Below are 20,276 nucleotides of genomic sequence, written 5' to 3'. Positions count from 1 at the left end.
TAAAGAGTTTGAGAGGAGAGAAAAGAGGTCTCATGTCAAGCACGATTAACAAGTAGCGTGAGACAAATTATGACTCAACTAGTCCTCTCCTTCAGCTAGAGAGATAACCAGTAACACAAACTGACTCTGGTAAAGAGTCTGGAGAAAAAGTACTTCTGAGAGTAGTTTTATTTTACCACACTTTCTGTGAAGAAAAAAAAAGGCTACTCTGATACCGCAACAGTGGCTTTACTCGTTACTCATTTACTTTTTTTATATTTAATTGTTTAGATTTGCTTTATTTTGGCCTGAGAGATGCCACCAGTTTCACCAATAAGACATAGCCAAGCACCATAAACAAACAAACAAAAAAACATACCTCCACAGGTCCAGGACAAATAATAAAGTGTTGGATCTGCATACTAATGAAACACAACTCAAATTTGTCAACTTCCTCAATCATCCTTAAAAGTAGCCTCATATTACTAGACTCCTGAGGTCAGTCACTGCTTGATTCCAGACATTATAGTTTTGTTCCTTAGCATTATGTAATCGTGCAGTAGACAACTCTAAATATGCTACATCTATAAAAGATATCACCCACTGGCGGATTTTTTTTTCGTTAATGTGTATAATATAAAATAAATAAAAAGTTGATATTAAAAAAAAAAAAAAAAAAAAAAAGACATAGGCAAGCAGTCACATGACTGCACAAGCCAAAGCACCACAAACTCTTCTTGCCTAGCAGACAGGGAGTGAAAAACACACGGCGAATGGCCGAACCAGCTGTCTCTAAAGCTAAAACTGAAGAGGCAAGCGGACTCGGCCTCATATACAAACCATGTTTTGCTCACACACAGTGCAAAAGAACAGCGATAAAAAGCGGCGTCCTCCGTGTCTGCCTACACAAACCAACATTTGAACTTAGAAAAACTCAAAGTCTAACCTGAGAAAACAGTGATATATATGTTGTTCCTGGTTTGATTCCGGAATATCTGAGCTGACTTCTTCAAAGGAACAATAACCACTGTGTCCTGTGTGTTCCCAGAGTTCGGACTGAACTGGGACAACATGCTTTTAGCTTTGCTTCCTACTCCCTGGAACATGTTACGAGATGTCGATGCTCGTTTTATTCCAGGTTTTTTGCCGTCTTTTGCTTTCCAGACTGTGAGAATCTTCTGCACTGTGTGTATCTGAACTCTCACTACAACAAGATATCAAACTGCTGTATTTCAGCCATCGCTCTTTTGAACTTGTTCATCTACAATATGACAAGATCTTCTGCAGTCTATTTTGTCGTTATAATGTACTTTGCAGCTGCATTTTGTTTTGCATGACGCGTGATGCTGTCTTCTTGCCCGGTTCACAACTAGAAAAGAGATCCTGATCTCAATGGGATTTTAATCTGGTTAAATAAGTGTTTAATTAAACGAAGAACATACGTTTTACTGAAGTTTGTTTTGTGCTGTAGGTAGGTGGATGCTAGTAATCAGACATCATCATCAGTCATTTTCTGAACCGCTTAGACCAATGGGAAAAGCTGGAGCCTTCCCCAGCAGTCATTGGGCGAGAGGCAGGGTACACCCTGGACAGGTTGCCAGTCCATCGCAGAGAGACAAACAACCGTTCACGCTCACACTCACTCCTCGGACAATTTAGGGTAACCAATCAACCTAACGCCTTTAGACGGTGGGAAGAAGCTGGAGTACCTGGAGAAAATAACACGCATACGCAGGAAGAACACAGAAAGGCCACTATTCGAGCCTTCCTCCCAGCCGAACCTTGAACCAGCGACCTTCTCGCTGTGAGGCCACAGTGCTAACCATGACGGCACCGTGAAGCCCTTCTCATGTTTGTTGACATTTCTTTTTACTACTCTTTATTCTAATTAATAAGCTTGGAAAACCACTTTACAGCTTTTAATTAAGGACTGAATTAGTGCAGCTACCAACTATCACATATTCTGAGCGGTAAAGACGATTTTGGTAACTTATTTCATCCCCTTAAAAAAAAGTCTTACTGTTATTCAGAGTCTTTTCATCAAATACTCTTTTCCTCATGTGTAATTATTTAAATGACTACTTTTTACTTTTATTAACAACACTAATACCCAACTATTTTCCCTGAGAACTCCCTTTAATGCAACTTACCTAAAAGCTGTGGACCCCTCAACACCCCATGTTGACACCATGTTTCATGCTTCCCATTAGCTGCTTCTCACTGTAAATGAGGGATTCTGCCTGACTTCTTTCCTTTGATGAACCAAGGTTCACATAATTACCAAAATAAAGCCCTGCTTTTCTTTTTTATTTCAAAATAAGGAAGAATCACCTGTACCGTACCACTACGTAAGCATGGTTGATGAATGAAATGGTGCAAAGTTAGTGGTTTTGGGCTCCAAAAACACTGGTTTAAATACATTTTTGTCTGTTGTACCCAACTCTGCTGAACGAGCAGATTCCTTTTATGCAGATACTTTTTTATGTTTTCAACATAAAAATGTTAAATTTGTTGTATTAATATAAACTGAAACTAAAAGCACATGTAAAAGACAGTGAGAGTCGTTTGCTGACTGCATTGTTGAGCGATAGCAGGTTCTGTTTCTCAGGTTGAAATGACTGTTTAGATAAACATCTTTGTTAAAACACTTATAATCGACCATGTGAGGGGGATTAAATTGTTGAAAAAAACTAACTTAGTCATAACTCAAAGCACATTTGAGTTGTTTCCGTCTACTGTTTGATTTTGTGCTTGTGTTGTTCTCACTCATATGCAAGTCGCTTTAGATAAAAGCTTCTGCTAAATGACTGCAGATTAGAATAGAATAAAATTTTAGTATTCTCATACCAAGGAACACTAGTTAACTATATTTCCAAAGCCATTTTTGTCATCTCTATGAATAGGGATGTGTGAACTAGCTTTGTTTCCCTTCATTTCTTTTCTCTTTGTTAAACAGGATTTATAGTTTATGGCCAATGAGTGACTCATTTCTGTTAGTCAATAGTCTAATTGTCATCATTTCTTGATGTCATGATGCAAAACAGAGACAAGTTCTCCAGTTACAAAAAGCACAACATTAAATAAAAGCTGCATATTTGCTTGGATGGCATGTCTACATGTTTCCATCTTCCATATTTGATCCTCTTCTCATGAAAGATGAACTTACTTCAGAAATCTTCTGGAACTGCACGTTGGCTTGGCTGCATTTCTCGGCCGTTTCTAGCGCCACCTTGTAGTTGTCCACAAAAGCCTTGTACACTCCCAGCTGGCTGGCCTGCAGTGAGGAGGAAGAAAGAAAGGAGGAAAGAATGAAAAAAAAAAAACCAAACCCAAAAACAAAACTGGAGAGCATGAAGACTGTGGCACAGCAGTTGCATTTCAGATTTGCTTTATGAACTTACTAAGCATGACGTGCAGATTTGTACGATACCTTTTGGTAACATGCAATTAAATTAAATTGCCAAAATCACTGGAGGCTCTATGCGGTCCTTCTGATTGAAAAAAAAAAAAAAAAAAGAGTCAACTCTCTTTATTTTCCTCTTCCCTTTTCATTAAAAGCCCCTCCCTGCAGCACTGTATGTGCATTGTAACACAAGCTGCAGACCAGCAGTGCATGAATATGCATCCTGCTACAGCTATGCTTGAATGCCTGGGCTGAAGAGCCGACTGCACCCTATTAAAGCAGCGAGATTGGATTCAGCTGAATAGAGTGAATGAGTTAAGACTCAATACTTTTGTTCTTAAACTCCCAGTCCTCCTGTTTAAAGTTCTTCTCCTTCAACTTTTCCTTGAGAAAATGGAAAGTGGGGCTCAAGAGAGGAGAGATCAAACATTATTTTGCATATTAAAAAGTTTCTTCTTAGTACACACTGAAAAAAGTGTTTTGTTTTTGGTTTTTTTTGTAATATTGTCTGAGTATATTTCCAGACTAGGGGTCAGCTGAACAAGAGTCACCATTAATTCTGCTGAACCACAACGCTGGAAGAAGAGAAACCGCCTTGCATTTCCAATGAAAGATATTTGGCAGATTGGCTGGAAAAGTTCGAACCAGACGAATGACGTTGCATCAGATGCTCATCTGACACACAAAGTGACACTTCACACAACAGGTCAAAGCGGCAGGAGGCAAAACAACAGCTTAGATTTGCGGGTGAAGGTGGGAAGAAGTGATTGAAACAAACGGAGAGAAAAAAACAGTGGGTTGGTGCTGTTGGCTACAAATAGCCACTTCCTCCTCACATGCACAGCAGAAAGTTGCAGTCTGTATTTGTTGATGTTTCTTTTGGATACAGCTGTGGAAAATCAAAGCTGTTTTGAATTTCCTTTAGAGAAAATGCCACGGTTTTGAAGCCTCGCTCATGATGTTACGGTTAGTTGAAGACGACATGGACAAGCAGAGCAATCAAAACATTAGACTCTCCAACAACAGTCCAACAACTAAGCTGCATCTTGTGCTGGAATTGGTGGTACTGAAATTTAAATTAAATAAATATAATTGAAATATTCTCCTCTGAAACTGCAGTCACGCTTGTGATTAAAAAGACACTTCCTGAAAAATAGTTTGTTTCTACATGAACTTATAGATCTTCTTTAGATTAAATAAGCCTGCTTTCCACAACTATGCCTTTTATTGATATTGAACGCTCACATCAGTGGTGTTCACATGACTTGTGACTCCACAGCACTCGGTAACAAAGTGGCGTCTCTGTGCAGCCTCAGCATAAACTCATATTTAGATCTCAAAGAGTGATTGCTGTCACTCAAAAAGCATCATTTCAGCATCTTCCCAGCACAGATGTAGCCTGAAACACACACTGGAGGCCATCTACAGGAAGTAGCAACTAGCTGTATTAGGCTCAACTTTACTCCTGCATGCCAACATGCAGCTAATTAAAGAGCTTTTTTAAGCCAAAATACTCATCAGGTCAAGTGTTTCCGTTTAGCACTTCAGTCTGCTAAGAATAGCTATATAAGCACAAAGAAACTAGTCAGCTGCAGATGGCCATGTTGCAGGTAGTTGCTATTAAATCAAAATAATAATTGAGAAATGTGTCAAAAGTGGTATAATTTCCCCTGGGCAGAATAAAATGTTGCTTACATATTTTAAAAGCATGAATAGGCTTCAGCTTGTCTGCATAAAATCAAGTAATCCACCCAACAGTCATTTCCTGTTTTCTGTCTGGACCAAAGTGAATGCCTAACAGGGCAGCAACATGGCTTCCTAGCGTCCTACAGGGAAGCAGGAATTATCACACTTGTAATAATGTAATGACTGGTTTTACAGTTACTATTTGGAATTACCTTTGTTTGTTTATTTAATTATTCATTTAATATTTTTATTTGAAAAAAAAATAATGAGGATTATCAAAAGATAAAGTCATGTCTTTGAGGAAGTGGTTGATTTTTTTATTTTTTTTAATCATTACTATTATATACTAGGGGTGGGCAATCGAATAAAAAAAATTGCGATTTTTTTTTTTTATCTTTACAATTCTAAAATCGTTTTTTTTTTTGTATTAAAAAAATACTTCTTTTTTTTTTTTTCAAACAAATCAAATAATTCATCATAAATTTTTTGTCATTTTTATCGTTTTTATTGATAATTTTACTTGTGTTCTTAGGCATTTTAGCAGCAGAATGATCATCTGGCTACTGTGTTGTTTTTTCTTAAGTGAAATTAAGAAAAATGAGCAAAAAAAAAGTTTTGTACATTTTTTCTTTTGTTTTTAATCTACAAAAATCAGCAATATAAAAAAAAATCGGAATCAAATCAAATAGAGACAAAAGCATATCGTCGCAGCCCTATTATTTGCATAATGCCAAAAGCCCATCTAAAACTATTCTCAATCATCGTGAATCTTCACCAACTTTCTGCCTGTAGACACATAAATAAATTGAACATAGCCACAGGCTGCAGGTGAGCCCTTCCCTTGTTTGAAAAAAGGTGAGAAAACTGGGAACAGCGGGTGTCTTTTTTTCCACTTTGTGCCCTTTTTCATATTCATCTCCGTGTTGCTCCAGTGGCCTTTATGCTGCTGACAAGAAACAGTAGTGGGTAGACCAGCTAATTACACAGCCATCTGTACTCTCACGCTGCCACTCTGACTAAATGTTTTGCTGCCGCACGAGGTGCTCATATACGCACATTTACCCAGCACAGATGGGAGCTGATGACTACTCGATTCTGTGACACTTGGTAGCGCGACTCCTGTGATTCCCACAGCGGAGGAGTGTTGTCGAGAGGAAGTTCTTCAAAGTCCAAAGATATTTATATAATTTGTTACACTGTTAAACATCAGCTCATAGAGAGCTCTCAGTTAGACTGTCATTTCTTCACTAAGGTCTGATTAAACAACAGAATCTTAAATAAAGCAAGTATTTAAGCGGATTATCAGTCACTCAGGTTGGAAAGTTTAATAAATTATGACTGTTCTGGCTTTGTCATCTAGGAAACTGCAAACCAAATCTGAAAGATGATCAACATCACATGCATCTTTCTTTAATAATGGAATACGCCAACAATGTTCTTCATAATCATAACATGAAAATGACGTTTATTTTTTACAGCCCAGTAAGAATCAAGACTTCTGTGCAAGAATTGAATGTGTTTGTATCTATTTTGAACATTAAAACAAAATCATGGTCATAGTCCTACAACAAAATTTTTGCAGCAGTACTGCCGCACATTTTTGTCATGTTAAGATCGCATCTGTCATGCAGGTGCAAACTTCATATTTTAATCATGGTTTTATTAATTTAATAAACAAACAAAAAAAATAAAGAGGACACCAAATCAAAGCTTGCAGCCAAGAGAATCAACACTTAATCAGAAGCCAAAGGAGCAAAAAAATTTTTATAACTTTGCATCTAATATTCTGAAAAGATGCTAAAATCGCAGTTGACATCTAACATATGATTCAAACTGATCAAATTACTGTGGATAAGCTGCTGATTAAAAGAGCCTGAAAGACTATCTAATATAAGTGGGCAAAGTTTTAATCAGGTTCCATAACAGCAAATAGGAAAATATTCCAAAAGTTCTTAACAATCAATCTATCAATCAATCAATCAAACTTTATTTGTAAAGCACTTTATGGACAAAAAAAAAAATCCATACAAAGTGCTTTGATTTACCAAAAAAAAAAAATTCAAATAACAGATGTGAAGATATAAAAATAAAATCAACTAAACAAATAAAATTATGAAAAATAAAAAATTTTAAATAAAATAGGATGAAATAGGACACTTGAAAAATGGAATTGAAAAGATCTGTATGAATAAAATGAGCCAATATTAAAAAAAAGTTCATGAAGAAAGTGAAAATGATAAAACATGTTAAAAGTAAATGCTAAATAAAATAGTTTAAAAACTGTGGAAAGGTGCTGGTAAAAGATTTACAAGCAATTTATCACCGTAATCGAACCAATTTACAGAATGAGAGTGGAAAAGTCACAATAATTACACTTTTACAATACAATCGGATATACAACACGATATAATACGCTGCGCTACCATATCATTTGATGTTACAACAGCTGTTTTCTATCATACCATTTCATACACCATACCACACCGTGCCATAAACTATACCATACCATTCCATATACCATTCCATATACCATAACATACACCATACAATATTCTATACCATACAATTCCATATACCATTACACCATACCACACCATTCCATATGTCATACCATTTCATACACTATACTATATCCTATACCATATACCATACCATTCCATATATACCATAACATACACCATACAATATCCTTTACCATACTATACACCATACAATTCCATATACGATACCATTTCATACACCATACCATATATCCTATACCATACCATATCCCTTACAATTCCATATACCATACCATTCCATATACCGTAATATACACCACACCATTCCATATATCATACCATTTCATACACCATACCATAAACTATACCATACCATTCTAAATATCATACTATTCCATACACCATACCATATCCTATACCATACCATAACCTATACCATAAAATTCCATATACCATACCATTCCAAATACCATACCATACACCTTATCACACCATTCCATATATCATACCATTTCATACACCATACCATATCCTAAACCATACCATATACAATACTATACCATACACCATACCATTCCATATACCATATCATACCATACCATACCACACCCACAATTGTCTCCGTTGGTGAATCAGTTGTGACTCTTGATGGTTTTGATGTTACAACAGCTGTTTTCTGTGATTGTCTGAACTTCTTTTTGCCCAGTGTTTCCGTTTCAGAGAAAAATCCTGTTTTACTTTGTGGTGCAAGGAACCTTCAGCGTTTTGCCACCATGGTTTTTAAACGGAGGATTTGTTTGTACAAAGAGTTTCCAGTTGAGAAAAACCACTATATTCAGCTTCTGCTTGCTCTTGATGGGAAGTACTCAGGGTGAACTAATGGAGCACATTTATTTTAGTCATAACAGCACCACACTGCTCACTACACACCAGGTTACAGTGAAGCTGTGTACAAAAGGCTGCTGAGGTTGACAAGTTTTATGGGCGACTGGCTCTGGATTTTACTGTGCATTCAGGGGTCTCATAGAACAAATGTCTATTTGGATCAGTGTTTCTTACTTTAAGTCTAGTTTCTGACAGTTCCATTGAAAGTTTCTATTACAGCATGTTGCATCAGTCTCTAGACAGCATGCCACACACACACACACACACACACACACACACACACTGTGTTGTACATGCACATCCACAGTAATAAGTAAAAAGCTTTTTCGAATTACGTTATACACCACAGCAAATCTAAAAATACAGATCTTACAAATTAGTGGAGGCTTAGAGCCACTGCTAAGTTAACACACAGATGTCCACATTCACAATGATGCTACTTTGTCTAATGAGAGGTCTCTTTCAGTACTAAAATCAACAGCAAATATGACTAAATGCTTAAACATTAATACTCATGATTTCAGGTTGGAAATAGACTGCACATAAACACATTGTCAAATTTAGTGACAAGTGATTCACAGGTCTGGCAGTTCTCCTTTTCACAGCCAACAACAGAGGAGGAAGGAAAAGAGAAGAAAGACTTATACTGTAATTTCTTTGGCCACGTCAGACTCACCAGCTTCTGGAATAAATGTCCCACAGTGACCTTCTCGTCCCACTGCTGTATACTGGGTAAGAGAGTGTCGTAGAACTCTTTGTGGATCTCAAAGATGTCCTGGATTTTGTAGAAGATGGTGTCTACCTGCTGGATGGTCAGGACGGGCTGGGATGTTGATGCTGTGGCTCTCAAGGGCCGCATGGGCTGCAGAGGCAACAGACAGAGTGAGAAGAAATCAATGAAGAACTTTCTATGGTAAATAAATACCCCGCTTTGTGGATTTAAAAAGAAGTGTTGAATTCATGTTCGATTTCAGTGTCGGCTTTGAGTATAACTTAGAGAAAATTTGCCTGAAGTTTGTCAAGTGTTCGCCAGTGATTGGAGTATAATCTTAGCTCCATTTTTTCACAGTTGGGTGTCTGAACAGGGGCATACAGTCCGCCAACTCATCTGATCATTAAGATGTGCAGAATGGTCATGGTGGGCGGGGAGGGAGAGGTTCTGGTTTACAGAAAAACACAAAGACTTTGACGTCACTTCTCCTCAGCTAACGATGAGTCAGCCTCACTCTGATAGCAGGGCAACAGACAAGCTGGCCCATTTCTAAAAGCAGTGACAATAGCTGCATATGCACACTTCACACCCCCTCCGATGCTGCATATGATGCCAAAGCAGCTGTAACAGACATGTTACACAGATGGATGGATATGCACTCTTGTCCCCCTTCTGAATCATCACTGCCCTAAATAAAATAAGTTTATTAGTTTATTTTATGTTTATCACATTTCCAACAAATCCAACTGAGTCCAATGTCCATTACAAGCAGTGATCATGAAGAAGGAAGACTTTTGTAAAGCTACACGACAATAGATTACCGTATTTCCCGGATTCACTGTAATAAGTTAACTATTTTTCTTATTGTATAAATTAGGAAGCTTTATTTAACCCTAGAACACCAAGGCTGGGTGTGATGTTCACCAATGCTACATTGAATTTTAACTTGCAACTTATTGTACATAAGTGTTCTAGGGTTAACCAGGAGAACAGCACAAGTACTATTGAAAATTAAAATTTATTTGGAGGATAACCACTTGAGAAGCATCATCTCGTTTTTAAGGGGTACAATGATGTACTATAGCTATTACCAAGCTGTAAGCCTGCTGCATTTATATGAATGGTTTCTTTAAAGGGAAACTAAAGCACATATACAACATATGTCCTTAGAAATTGTCATTTTTTCACAGATATTGGTAAAATAAAATAGAGGGTTATCTGATTTTTGTATTTCAGGCATCAAACACAACACACTTGTTGTCTTCAAGACAAAGTATTTCATATTAACAAGACTCCCGCTTGCTATTATAACATTTCCAAGCATTATATGTCACAGAGATGATAACAGTGTTAGAAAACCTTACAAAGAGAAACTGAAGCTACAAAAAAAGTGAAGAATGACTATGATGTGCACTTTAGACTATATCGTAAGGCTGGGCGATATATCGAATATACTCGAGATATCCTGGCTAGTCCCCTGTGCGAATATAGAAAATGCCTATATTTGTCATTTTCGAGTATCCTGTTGTCACGCAGTTGTTTTTAGCTGTGGGCAGGGTTTTCTCACTCCTCCTCGACTCTGCACCGCTTTGCACAGAGAGTTAAAGGAAGCGCACCTAGTTACGTACAAAACGTGAGCTACATGCTACGTCATGAGAGGCAGCATGTAGCCACTTTCTCGCTAAATTTGGCAACTTTTTGTGAAAAGCGACTAGCGGCAAATCTAGCAACTTTTACAGGAGTTATTGGAGACTTTCCTGGTGTTTTGGCGACTGACTTTAAAGCGCATATTGTAAAGTTATTGTCAGAACGAGAGTCTCTCCCCGTCCTAAAGCACTCAGTCGCTCCGGCTGCAGCTGCAGCCAGTCAGAGGAGCAGAGAGGACACCTGCGCGACTCCACCTACAGTCACAATGAACAGCCAAATCCGCCACTGATCCCGCTCTGGATTACAGAGTGGGACGTAAATTACAAAGTTTTTCACGTCACACAAAAAAAATTAATTCTATTTGATTACATTCATAGCCTCTGTCACTTACTCGCCTCATCCACTGTGTGTGCGACACAAGCATATTTATCAAGCTCGTCATGTCTCTAGAAAGTACAGAAAGCAGTGGGAATCAAATCCTGAATTAAAAGCTGACTGAAGCAGTTTATTGGAGACGATACGAGGACATTCTGCCTGTATTATAAGACTGATTTCTACGCTAAACTCTGCGATTAAAAAAAATACACGACAACTCAAAGACGTATCCATAAAGCAAAGCCTTATAATAGTTCATCATTTGAAAAGTCACCCCGTAGAGCACCTATTTTCATACATTGCATTTATTACATCATGCAAAGTCACTTTATTTTGTTTTAAAATGACATGTTTCTGCCACTGCTTTAACTGTTCAATAAATTGGGTTTTGCTTTGTTACAATTTCATCCTTTTGGTATGAATGTTTAAAATCAGCATATCTTAATGCAGTATGAACAATGTTTTAATGTTTTAATGGAGACACAAAATCATCTTGCTGATGTGATTGTGTGCACCAAAGCATTAATTCAAGGCTAAGGTAAATATCGAGATATATATCGTATATCGTGACATGGAATAAAAATATTGGGATATTACTAAAAGGTCATATCGCCCAGCCCTACTATATTGCAATGATTTCAGTGACTGAGGAAATGGGAGACAGGAGGTAAGTTATTGGCTGAAGCGTATAATGTGTTGGTGTTTCATCACTGAGGGCTCAAATTAAAGGAACAGAGTGCCAGACCAGATTTCTGCCAGTATTACTCCAATCTTTTCATAATTTCACTGGATAATAGTCTCTTCTTTAGTTTTTTTGTCTTTCAGTTTGCTTTTATTATAGGCTGTGTGGCTAAATGACTGCTGAGTTTAACTTCATGTTGTGTTTAATGTCTTTACGACCGCATGTTGGTCAAAGTGCAGCGTGCGGCTAACAGACAGGATGTGACGTACTGCAGGGTTTCAACATGGGGAAGCATGTTTAGTTAAGGCTGCAGAAAACTGCAGTGACAGACAGTCAACCTGCTATCTGTGTGAGCATCAGCTATTCTGACAAATGGCAGCATGCAGGCAGCTGCATGATGCTGAACTTGTTTTTTTTTTTTGTTTCCTTTCCATGCATTCACTCAATCAGGGCACTTAAAGGATCCCGCTGATTTGTGGTTTCTTTGTGCATGGGTGTGGGTCGGTGTTTCTCACCAGCAGAAGGGCCTCCAATTGGTTAATGTAGATCTCCTCACTGGCCAAGAAACCAGACAGCACCAGTTTCTTCATCTCCAATCCCTTTTCTATGTCTCCCTGCAAGAGAAAACAAGACTTGCTGTTAAACATTTTCATATATATGTTGCACATAAAACACCAAACATCATACTTATAACCAACCCCACATTAAAATGTCATGACTCAAGCTCATTTCCTGCATGTTGCCACAACAATTACCACATCAGGCAAACACGAGGTAAATGCGCACACACATGCATGTATGTAGACCTAGGCAACACTTGTGCAGCAGAAATAATCATTGATCTAAAAACATCTTAATAGCTTGCTTCCTCACAAGAGAGGTTTTTCCCCACGGCCTCCAGGCAGGTGCTATATTTTGACATCAATATCAGAGAAGTCATCTGTAGTAACGTTGATAAACAGAGCAGGAAGAAGAAAAAAATGTGTTTAGTCTGTGTTTTGGAAAAAGAAAGAAAAAAAGTTATATAATATGTCAATTAAATCTAAATTTAAAAAAAATAAATGAATAAAAATAAAAAATACATTTAAATTAAAATTAAAATAAATAAGAAGGCATTTAAATGAAAGTAAACATATGTTTGACAAGTAAAAAAAAAAAGGTAAACTGGTAATAGGTTGCTGCTGATATTCATTATGGTCACATTAATATAGTCCTGAATATGAACACATTGACATATCTGGTAAGCTCTTGATTCTTTAAAAGTACAGCATTAATAAAGGCTGATATAAACTGCTCAAAAAATAAAGGGAGTGCTTAAACAACACAATGTAACTCCAAGTCAACCACACTTCTGTGAAATGGAACTGTCCACTTAGGAAGCAACACTGATTGACAATCGATTTCACATGCTGTTGTGCAGGTGGAATAGACAACAGGTGGAAATTATAGGTTATTGGCAAGACACACCCAATAAAGGAGTGGTTCTGCAGGTGGTGACCACAGACCACTTCTCAGTTCCAATGCTTTCTGGCAGGTGTTTTGATCGCTTTTGAATGCTGGCGGTGTTTTCACTCTAGTGGTAGCATGAGTCTACAACCCACACAAGTGGCTCAGGTAGTGCAGCTCATCCAGGATGGCACATCAATGTGAGCTGTGGCAAGAAGGTTTGCTGTGTCTGTCAACGTAGCCTCCAGAGCATGGAGGCGCTACCAGGAGACAGGCCAGTACATCAGGAGACATGTTGGAGGCCGTGGGAGGGCAACAACCCAGCAGCAGGACCGCTACCACCTCCTTGTGCAAGGAGGAACAGGAGGAGCACTGCCAGAGCCCTGCAAAATGAGCTCCAGCAGGCCACAAATGTGCATGTGTCTGCTCAAACAGTCAGAAACAGACTCCATGAGGGTGGTATGAGGGCCCGACGTCCACAGGTGGGGGTTGTGCTTACAGCCCAACACCGTGCAGGATGTTTGGCATTTGCCAGAGAACACCAAGATTGGCAATTTCACCACTGGTGCCCTGTGCTCTTCACAGATGAAAGCAGGTTCACACTGAGCACGTGACAGACGTGACAGAGTCTGGAGACGCCGTGGAGAACGTTCTGCTGCCTGCAACATCCTCCAGCATGACCGGTTTGGCATCGGGTCAGTAGTGGTGTGGGGTGACATTTCTTTTGAACGCCGCACAGCCTTCCGTGTGTTCGCCAGAGGTAGCCTGACTGCCATTAGGTACCGAGATGAGATCCTCAGACCCCTTGTGGGACCATATGCTGGTGCGGTTGGCCCTGGGTTCCTCCTAATGCAAGACAATGCTAGACCTCATGTGGCTGGAGTGTGTCAACAGTTACTGCAACGCGAAGGCATTGATGTTATGGACTGGCCCGCCTGTTCCCCAGACCTGAATCCGATTGAGGACATCTGGGACATCATGTCGCTCCATCCACCAACGCCAAGTTGCACCACAGACTGTCCAGGAGTTGGCGGATGCTTTAGTCCAGGTTTGGGAGGAGATCCCTCAGGAGAACATCCGCCACCTCATCAGGAGCATGCCCAGGTGTTGTAGCGGGGTCATACAGGCACGCGGAGACCACACACACTACTGAGCCTCATTTTGACTTGTTTAAAAGGACATGACATCAAAGTTGGATCAGCCTCTAGTGTGTTTTTCCACTTTGATAACTGAACACTTTGATAAGTATAACGCCAAATCCAGACCTCCATGGTTGATACATTTGATTTTCATTGATAATTTTTGTGTGATTTTGTTGTCAGCACATTCAACTATGGAAAGAACAAAGTATGTAAAAAAAAAAAATATTTTATTCATTCAGATCTACAACGTGTTACTTTATTGTTCCCTTTATTTTTTTTTTTAGCAGTGTACTTCAGCAGAGTAGAAAAAGCTGCTCTGCATAACTGTCTGCAAGTTTTCTCATATAAACCCGATGTTATTTAAAACCAGTCCTCTGGAGAAAAGGTCCTTTTAAAATGCAAGACTCTTAAAGGCTTTCTTATATATTCTGTGTGACCCTGTCCCTCTGACCTACTAATGTTTCACTTGAGCTGATGAACCCTGCCAGATTCAAAGCTTTGAGTTTAACGTTTAGGCAGAAGGGGCCTCACATCATTTCACTTTCATATGATTAGAGAAGGCACATCTAAGTCGAGGAACTTGTCAGGGACCAAACTCTCGATGAGTCTGCAGGGCCAGTGAGTTCTGAACAAACTGGAAACTTTTCCAGTAAAAAAAATGCTTGTCTTCTTTCTAACTTACTCACATACAATTCATACAGTCACGTGAAAAAAAGAAAGTGACATTTTATGTATCAGGTACTAATGAATATCATCTTCACATTACCAGGTTTAAAAGAACTTACATGCTGCAGTGAGTCATTTATCTAATGAAACTGAGCCAAAATGCAGAGGAATTATTTAAAAAGCAAGCACATCCCATAAATTACAATACAAATCCACCTTTAACAAGAATCATTCAGGTACCCGTTTTCTGTATGATGCTATGAGCCTCTTGCATAATCTTCATGAAATTCTGACCCACTCTTCTTTTTAATTTACTTCAGATCAAAACACAGCGTTTCACCCTTCAGAGTTACACATGCTAGCAACACACAGGTTGTATTCAGACCCTCAGAGAAGAGAAAGTATGGAAGACAAATACTGAATTAGCCTCCATTAGGGGTACAAAATCTGACAGAGTTCAGTCTAGCTGTTTTAAGATCCTACACCAGCATCTTAGTCAGATTAAGGTCCATACTTGGAGTTATTGCATGACGTTGACTTTTTGCTTTCTAAGTCATTCTGTTGTAAGTTTGCTGCTGTGCTTAGGCTCATTTTCCGCTTTCTGACTCAAGTTAAGCCAAGCATTAGTTGTCAGAAAGATCACCTCACATTTTACTGGAGAATACTTTGTTCTAATGACTGCAAGGTCTCCACACCCAGTGGGTGCAAAAACAGGCCCAAACCATCACCCCTTCACCACCGTGCTCAACAGTTGGGATGAGGCGTTGGTGCTGATATCTTCCATATGCTTTTATAGAGATGATCTTGCACTTTACTGACTGTATTTACAATCTATTTAATGACTGTAAAACATCAATATAAATGCAATATATTATATTTAATTCAGTTTGTTAGTTAATGATGATAATTATTTTGTGTGAAAACTACTTTAGTGATAATCTTGAACAGTAATAAGACTCAACGTTAAATGAACAAATTCTCCCCTAATGACAGCCGCAGACCTGTAAAAGCAGTCATTCACTGAATAGCAGCAGGAAACTGCACAAAGAAACTTTGTGTCGCATATGTGTCTTTAAGCAGGGCCAAAGAGCAGCTATAAGGGCAGAAAGAAGGATTAAATATTAACGCACCCAGATCTTTGCAATGATTCTTGCACACAAGCGTAGCCTGATAAGACAAGGAAGAAGCCATGACCTCATCGTGTTAAACCAATCACAATTTTCATCCACACTTTTTTTATCTCTGAAGATAGAGTGTCTACGGTGTGATGACGTATGACAATCATACAATACATACTGTCCATTAATTATAGCGGAGAAAGTTTATCCACAGATGAAAATATGAAGCTTAAGATTACCCTGACTAAAGGTTTTCAAGACTGATTTTTAAAGATAATTTCTGTGTTTAATTAAGTCACTCTGGAGTTTTACAGACAGGATATTGTCTGAGCCTCCACCCTGTCAGGCTAACATTAGTTTTATTACTTCTGAAAGTTAACCTCACACAGAGCACAGTACAAAGGAATACACCTTTAAAGTGCAGGAGCCCCTGCTAATATGTTTTAATTAACACGACTACTTCCAGATAAGTTATTGTGTGTTTTTGTTTATTGAAATACCATCCCAGAGGTGCAGCGTTTTCCCAGCCTGAGACATGATGACCCCAGATCAAATAAGAATGTGTTGGAGATTCAGTTTCAGTGACAAATATGTCACAGCTAGATGGAAAAAAAAAGGACGGGAAGAGGAATATTTTCCCCCTGTTGTACAAAGAACTCCTGTGTGACGAGGGCAAGATGAGAAATACATGAGTGGTGAAAGGATTTTTCCACAGCGACCTGCTCTTGTGAGTGTACTTTCCAAGAGAGAAAACACTACATGCTTTTTCTATTGCTGCAACCTCTGTTCTCGTTTGATGCGATAACAAGGCTGATACCGCTAGTGGCACAAAACACCATGAGGCAGCCTTGTTGTTTTGGTTTTTTTTTTCCTATGAATTCATCAGCTGGCAGGAATTCGCATGCAACCACAGAAACATACGTTCGCTTCAGAAACGCAAAGCAGTCGTGTTCGCAGAGCAGCTGAGTGAAGAGACATGTGCTTCAAAGTAGCTTCCTCATCAGATACTAATAGTTGTCACACACACTTTTGCAGCACAGATGGCTCTCAAGCACATGGAGCAGGATATAGTGGAGCAGGATATAGTGACGCCACATCATGCCGAGACTCCAGTTACGACTTTGCATCTTTCTATCAATAAGCTGACTGCTCGGGCAGCGCGTGCGTACGCACCACTGTGTATATGTGTGGGTGGATTATTCCTGCATCCAGCTGTCCAGCCCCTGCCTCACCTTGAACTGTCTATGTTTCGGAGTGATGGGATCCAGCTCCCCATCTCCGTATTCAAACACCTCCTCTTCCTCCTCCAGGACCCTGTCCAAGTAGCCAAGCACCTCCTCCTCTTCCTCCTCCATGGTTCCTTCTTTCTTTTTCTGTCTTTCACCTCTTCCTCTCCTCTTGTAGCTTCCAATTCCCCCTCTTCAGGGCCTGCTTGGACACATCAGGGTTTTCCCTTCGGAGCAAGTCGTCTGGACACCGAGAGAGAGAGAAAGGGAGAGGACTCCGCCTACACAACCCCACCCCCTTCCTCTGCTGGACTTCCTGGTGTTTGTGTGTGTTCAGTGCATGTGCGTGTGTGTGTGTGTGTGTGAGCAAGCTGCTGTTCCACCTCGGTCGATGAGGTCTGCCCCCTCTCCACATCCGCCCCTCCCCTTAGAGCAAATGGTATCCAGCCACTTCCTTGACAGCCGTTTCTCCCGGTGACGCCGACTACTTCATTCTCTTCTTTATTTCTCTTCTTCGGGAAAAAGCCACTTCCTCATTGCAAAAACGCAGTTTCTCTGTTTTTCTGTCGCACCAGCGTGTTCGTTCTTCTCTCTTCTCTTCTTTGGTCATTGTCTTTTTATTGATCTGCTGGGAGCTGTGGATGCTGAGCTAGGGGTCAGCTAAAGTACGGCAGATTTTAATTACAGGTCACATAGTTCAGCAGCTCCAGAGGCACAGCTTGGCCTTTTCTAAGATAACACATGTGCACCAGGACAAGCTTTAAAATGAAAGTCTGGTTACAGGAAAAAAAAAAAGGCAGTCTGAAATATGAATGAATACGACTGAAGAAGTGGTCATGAATGAAGCCTGATTGCAAGAACTTCTCACTCTGAGCTGAAGTTGACGCTTCAGAGGAAGTTCTCGCTCATTACTTCTCTCCTCTTTGCTTTGATTCCACACAAAGTCTTCTGGCTGTGTGGTACAACTCTTGTGGGAGTTGTTTTTGGCCCTTTCAACAGACTAAACTTGCAGTTATTTTTTGTTGATCAAACCTATGTAGCAACCCATGGACTTGGATGAGTTTGTAAATTAATGTTTCTGGCTTGGATTTCCAGCTCAGCAAGATTACAAGCTATTAATCTGGATGAAACGAGTCATTAGTAGAGGAAACAGGGGGCAAGAAAACACTGAGAGACCTCAAGAAAGATTCAATAAAAGTAAAAATAAAGTGAGTTTAAATTGAAAATAAAGAATTACACCGCCTCTTCCTCTTTTAGCACAAACAAAAAACCCAAAATTCTGTAATAGCTTCGGTGCACATGTCTTTAGTGTGTGATCTCACTCATTTGCCTTGAGTAATCCCATGTCTGCTGGTGAAAGTTGCAAACTTAACAGAAACAGAGGTCAACAAGAGAGAAATTAACAACATTCATCAGCATCAGGGATGATTTCTTAACCAAGAGACACAGCAACTATTCTACTGAACTTTTGCGAAAGGAGACATAATAATGTAAAAGTGTGGAAATATGGGAGGAGAACCAAAAATAAACCCAGGAACTCTCAGAACCTTTCTTAGAATAATATCATAATACACCAACTATTTTCAAATTTAAGTACCTAATATATAAAACTATACATTTACCTCACACTGATCTCTGGAGACGACATTTGCACCAACAGTCTAGATTCAAGATTGCTGCTCTCAACTTAGTCATACAATTATTGGTTCTTTTGAGAGTGGAATGAGTTGAATATGCTCTAATAAAAATATTTTGGAGGACTGTATTAGTCACTCATCGTTAATGTAACTCCAATCCTGAGACTGTAAATGGTTTTTCACACGTAAAATGTCTCGACTGTCCTTACACCCGCTGGCCATTAGATGGCGATAAATTATTATTTATATGAGCAGGGCCAGGCTCAGAAATACATGTAAAGCATACATCTGAATAATGAGCTTAATAATTTATGGAGTACCTCTATTAAAAATGGATCAATAAGAACACCAATATTTATACAGTTACAATGCTTTAAATAAAGGGGAGGTATTAAAGTAAACACAGAGCTAGTACATGACAATAATTAGGAAATTCTATGAGCTTAAGATTTAGACAGAGGATCATGATGCCATAAGTCAGCTATTCATGCTTATTATGAGTCAGTGTTTGCTCAAAGGCACATGTTGGATTTCATTTTTAGGTAACCTGCAATGACTTCCACTTAAAAACCAGTCCAGCAAGGGCGATCTGAGGACCGGAGGACCGAAGAACATATGCACCTATAAGTCACAAGATAACACTGCTCCCACAGTTAAAATACAGGCACTTTACGGTAATGGGCATGATCATCTGAAGCCAAGCATTACTTCCTGACAAAACCCAAGCACTAACATATGACACATATGACCACAGTCCCCAAAAGTAGTCTATTTACAGACAATCTAGCAGATTGCTGCCAGTGGCATCAAAGCCCATCTGGTTCAGTTGTAATTTCCTGCTGCTGTGAATGCACCACCTGCAGTGGGCTCCAGGCACTCCACTTATTGTGACTAAATGCTGACAATTACAGAGGGGTCAAGATGTCAGATGATGCGTTGATCCTGTAGAGAAATGATCCTGCTACCACCAGCGAAGAAGAAAAACTGACTTCTTTACTTTAATTGTCTATGGTTTGTTTTTGTAGCAGGTAAGTTCCTAACACTTGGGTTTTGAGGACTGGAGATACCCACCTTTTTTTGATGATTTATCGTCATCTAAATGAAAATATGAGGATGATCATGACATGGAATTTGTTTCTTTTCATTCCCAAGAAATTGCCATAAAACTTTT

General features: G+C 39.2%; 1 protein-coding gene across 2 annotated transcripts in view; it reads right to left on the bottom strand.

Moving 5' to 3' along the window:
* Positions 1-20,276, bottom strand: part of abr (ABR activator of RhoGEF and GTPase) — a 118,182-nt gene that overhangs the window by 51,333 nt on the left and 46,573 nt on the right. Inside the window, exons 1-4 of one of the 2 annotated variants that reach the window (XM_079247555.1) lie at positions 17,475-17,592; positions 12,386-12,484; positions 9,131-9,316; positions 3,146-3,253 (exon numbers count right to left, since the gene is read on the bottom strand). In XM_079247555.1, coding sequence (XP_079103681.1) covers positions 3,146-3,253; positions 9,131-9,316; positions 12,386-12,460 — 369 coding nt within the window. In that variant the 5' untranslated portion in view covers positions 12,461-12,484; positions 17,475-17,592. Of the gene's footprint in view, positions 1-3,145; positions 3,254-9,130; positions 9,317-12,385; positions 12,485-17,474; positions 17,593-20,276 lie in introns of those variants that run through there. The other variant, XM_079247554.1, reaches the window with a different exon arrangement.

This window comes from Telmatherina bonti, assembly GCF_933228915.1.
Source record: "Telmatherina bonti genome assembly, chromosome: 10".
NCBI classification, from domain to species: domain Eukaryota; kingdom Metazoa; phylum Chordata; class Actinopteri; order Atheriniformes; family Telmatherinidae; genus Telmatherina; species Telmatherina bonti.
Note: the sequence above shows the minus strand (reverse complement) of the source record. Positions and strands in the feature narration are given on the sequence as shown.